The sequence below is a fragment of the Priapulus caudatus genome, unplaced genomic scaffold (assembly GCF_000485595.1).
Source record: "Priapulus caudatus unplaced genomic scaffold, Priapulus_caudatus-5.0.1 Scaffold379, whole genome shotgun sequence".
NCBI classification, from domain to species: domain Eukaryota; kingdom Metazoa; phylum Priapulida; class Priapulimorpha; order Priapulimorphida; family Priapulidae; genus Priapulus; species Priapulus caudatus.
The window spans coordinates 115,073-118,542 of record NW_014577440.1 but is presented as its reverse complement, the minus strand read 5'-3'; the positions used below and the strand labels follow the sequence as shown (position 1 = coordinate 118,542).

Here is a 3,470-nt window from a genome sequence, read left to right as displayed (position 1 = left end):
GCACTCACGCGTGCAAGCACACGTGCACTCACACGTGCAAGCACACATGCAATACACGTGCACTCACGCGTGCAAGCACACGTGCACTCACACGTGCAAGCACACATGCAATACACGTGCACTCACGCGTGCAAGCACACGTGCACTCACACGTGCAAGCACACGTACAAGCACACGTGCACTGACACGTGCAAGCACACGTGCACTCACACGTGCACACACACGTGCACTCACACGTGCAAGCACACGTACAAGCACACGTGCATTCACACATGCAAGCACTTACACGTGCACTCACACATGCACTCACACGTGCACTCACACGTGCACTCACACGTACAAGCACACGTGCACTCACACATGCACTCACACGTGCACTCACACGTGCAAGCACACATGCAAATGCAATACACGTATAAGCACACGTGCACTCACGCGTGCACTCACACGTGCAAGCACACGTACAAGCACACGTGCAAGCACACATGCACTCACACGAGCACTCACACGTGCAAGCACACGTACAAGCACACGTGCACTGACACGTGCACTCACACGTGCACTCACACGTACAATCACACGTGCACTCACACGTGCAAGCACACGTGCATTCACACGTGCACTCACACGTGCAAGCACACATGCAATACACGTACAAGCACACGTGCACTCACACGTACAAGCACACGTGCACTCACACGTGCAAGCACACGTGCACTGACATGTGCACTCACACGTGTAAGCACACGCGCACTCACACGTGTAAGCACACGCGCACTCACACGTGCAAGCACACATGCACTCACACGTGCACTCACACGTGTACTCACACGTGTAAGCAGACATGCACTCACACGTGCAAGCACACGTGCACTCAGTTGGAGTGGAAAATGTGTGTCCACTCGATGCTGATTCCTTCATTCACAGATTCATCGCAGTCAGAGGGAAACCAGTCTTCATCAAATCAGATATTGGAAACAAATTTATCAGTGCAGAGATCGCGTGTGTGAGGAAAAGCCCGATCGGGTACGGCAAAACGCAGCTGAGCCGACCGAGTATACCTTTGTGCTGCTATGACTCATTTGGTCTCTAGAAGGGGTAAAAACGACCCATTGATATTTAGAAGGTTTAATTGTCGTGAATAAGCACACAGCGCTGTGCTAAGTGATCGAGAATAATAACTACAGCGTTTTCTACAGTTGCATGATCACGCCACCACGCCATCACATAAATCTGTACTTGACAAAAATAATATAATTGATATCATTCCTAGTTAACAGGTAATCTATTCCATGATATCTGTGCCATAGCCGGATGAATTATACGGAAATTGAAGTAGTAACTCGCATAGCAAGGCGTATATATATATATATATAGCATTTCAACACATCGCTAGAACCAGTAAAAATTGTTCATTTTAGGGCACAGCCAGATGACGTATACGGACGGGAAATACAAGCGTTACATCAATGCTCCTGTTGCTGCATATCCATACTAGATGAGGGCATGCAACTATTCACAACCTTTCGCGGTAATCAGTGCAGTTCATTACATAACCAGGCATTTATAAAAATCATAAAACAAAAGTGCGTATACGTGTACAGAATTTAACCTCACACATTTACCTGCTAGTTATACCTTCAACATTTTATATAACAGTATAATGGCTAAAACATTGTTATTAAAGTTATTATTGCTATTGTTGCTTGCGGCGTGCGCGCTATGCGCGCTATTGCTTGCGGTATACGCATGCTATCATTGTGTATTGCTGCGTGTTATCCAAATGATATATATTTATTCAATTTTGACTACCACACAGTATATACCGTGTGATTCTGAGTGCGTCACCATGGCCGTAGCCTGTGTGTGTGTGTGGGGGGGGGGGAACTGCTGCCCCCTAGATTTTGGAGTAAAATTAAAAAATAAGCTTAGCTAATAATCGTAAATAACCCTAACGTGATTTTTTTGGTCACTTATCCATAGAAGCCTTGTCTCAGACCCACCCCTACCACACTATGGACGTCGATCAAAAGCTGCGCTCGGCGCTTATCATTACACAGTTGAGTCATGTAATTTTGTCCCCCTCCCCAGGCGCGGATTTAGATGGGGGCACATCCGGCCAGTGCCCCCCCCTTTTAAAACCAAAAATAAATAAAAATAAATTACATTATTAAAAAAATTACAAAATTACAAAATTAATTTTTCTCAATTTCAATGTTGTAAATAAGGTTAAAAGATGAGGTTCCAGTCAGAAATTGTGACATCATGACCCATTTTCATCTTTAACATAACTATTCAAATTTGTCAGTCATTCTTCTGAATTTCCTGCCAAAGAAAACATCTCAGAGTCATTACAAGAATTTGATTTTTACATTGTTAGAGATATATTTCTGGCCTGCAACTGTTATATGTCATCCATGTATGTATAACCGGATGTTTCCTTAGGGAAGAAAGTACTAATTTTATTTTGCTTCTGTAATGACATACTCATACTAATACAAACATTCTTTCAAGTTTGAAATATATTCGAGTTATCACAAGATATTTTTTTTGAAATTGCCATAATCATTTTTCTCTAGCCTGCAATAGTTATTTGATATGTGAATGTGCTCATGTATACACATGATTCAGTGTCAGAAATACTATAAGGTTTTAAAACATTTTCAGTGTAATGATAATTTCTCACGGTACATTTTTGACGGTCTTGCCTCCCCCCCGCCCCCATACCGAAAGAGCTGTCAGTCACGCCACTGATTCCAATTTAACACATAAAACCTGGCTTTGCGGTGCAATATGAGTTAAAATACCTCTAGCATTTATCGCACCAGATTGCACCTTTTAAGCTAAAAAGTTGCAAAAACTCCCTATTGTGCCAGGAGGCGGTGTACAGGGGGGGTACGGGGGTCCGGGACCCCCCACCCGCGTGGCTGCGGCGGCCAGAACGGAACGAGTCTGAGGGGGTGTAATTCAAAATTTACCTCAGACCCCCCCTTCGCGTGCTTAGCGAAAGTATGGGTTTACGGTTAGACCTCGTCCCCCCTTTGGTCACATTCCTGTTACACGCCCCTGCGGCCCCCTCACCTTCGCTGTCGCTCTCTCGCGCGTGATCATCCCCACATTTCACTAAATATTGCTCAATTGTGGGTGCCGCCTCTTTTTTGAAAGATTTCTTGGGGATCCCCCTTTGCCCCCCCCTAATGAATTTGTTCAGCCTACGGCCCTGGTCACTCTTTAAGTATAAGACAGACACATGTCCATTGTTTGTTAACACTCTCTGAAGATAGAAGATACGCGTGTCAATGTGTAATTTAGAACTGTATACATATTTCGATGTTAAACACAGGATACTAACATAGTTGAGGAAATCATTTTTACAATTATTTATGGCGTATTGAATAATTGCATTACATTCTCAATATTTTGTAGTGGGGTTCACTGTACTCGATGAATCGAAAGCGCAATTTATCAGT

At 44.0% G+C, this 3,470-nt stretch overlaps 1 protein-coding gene across 1 annotated transcript in view; it reads left to right on the top strand.

Moving 5' to 3' along the window:
- Window positions 1-1,921, top strand: part of LOC106809711 (ATP-dependent RNA helicase glh-2-like) — a 4,379-nt gene extending 2,458 nt beyond the window's left edge. The window contains exon 4 of the mRNA XM_014812886.1: window positions 1,422-1,921. Within this exon, the coding sequence (XP_014668372.1) occupies window positions 1,422-1,498 (77 nt within the window). The 3' untranslated portion in view covers window positions 1,499-1,921. The remainder of the gene's footprint in view (window positions 1-1,421) is intronic.
- Window positions 1,922-3,470: the final 1,549 nt, after the last annotated feature.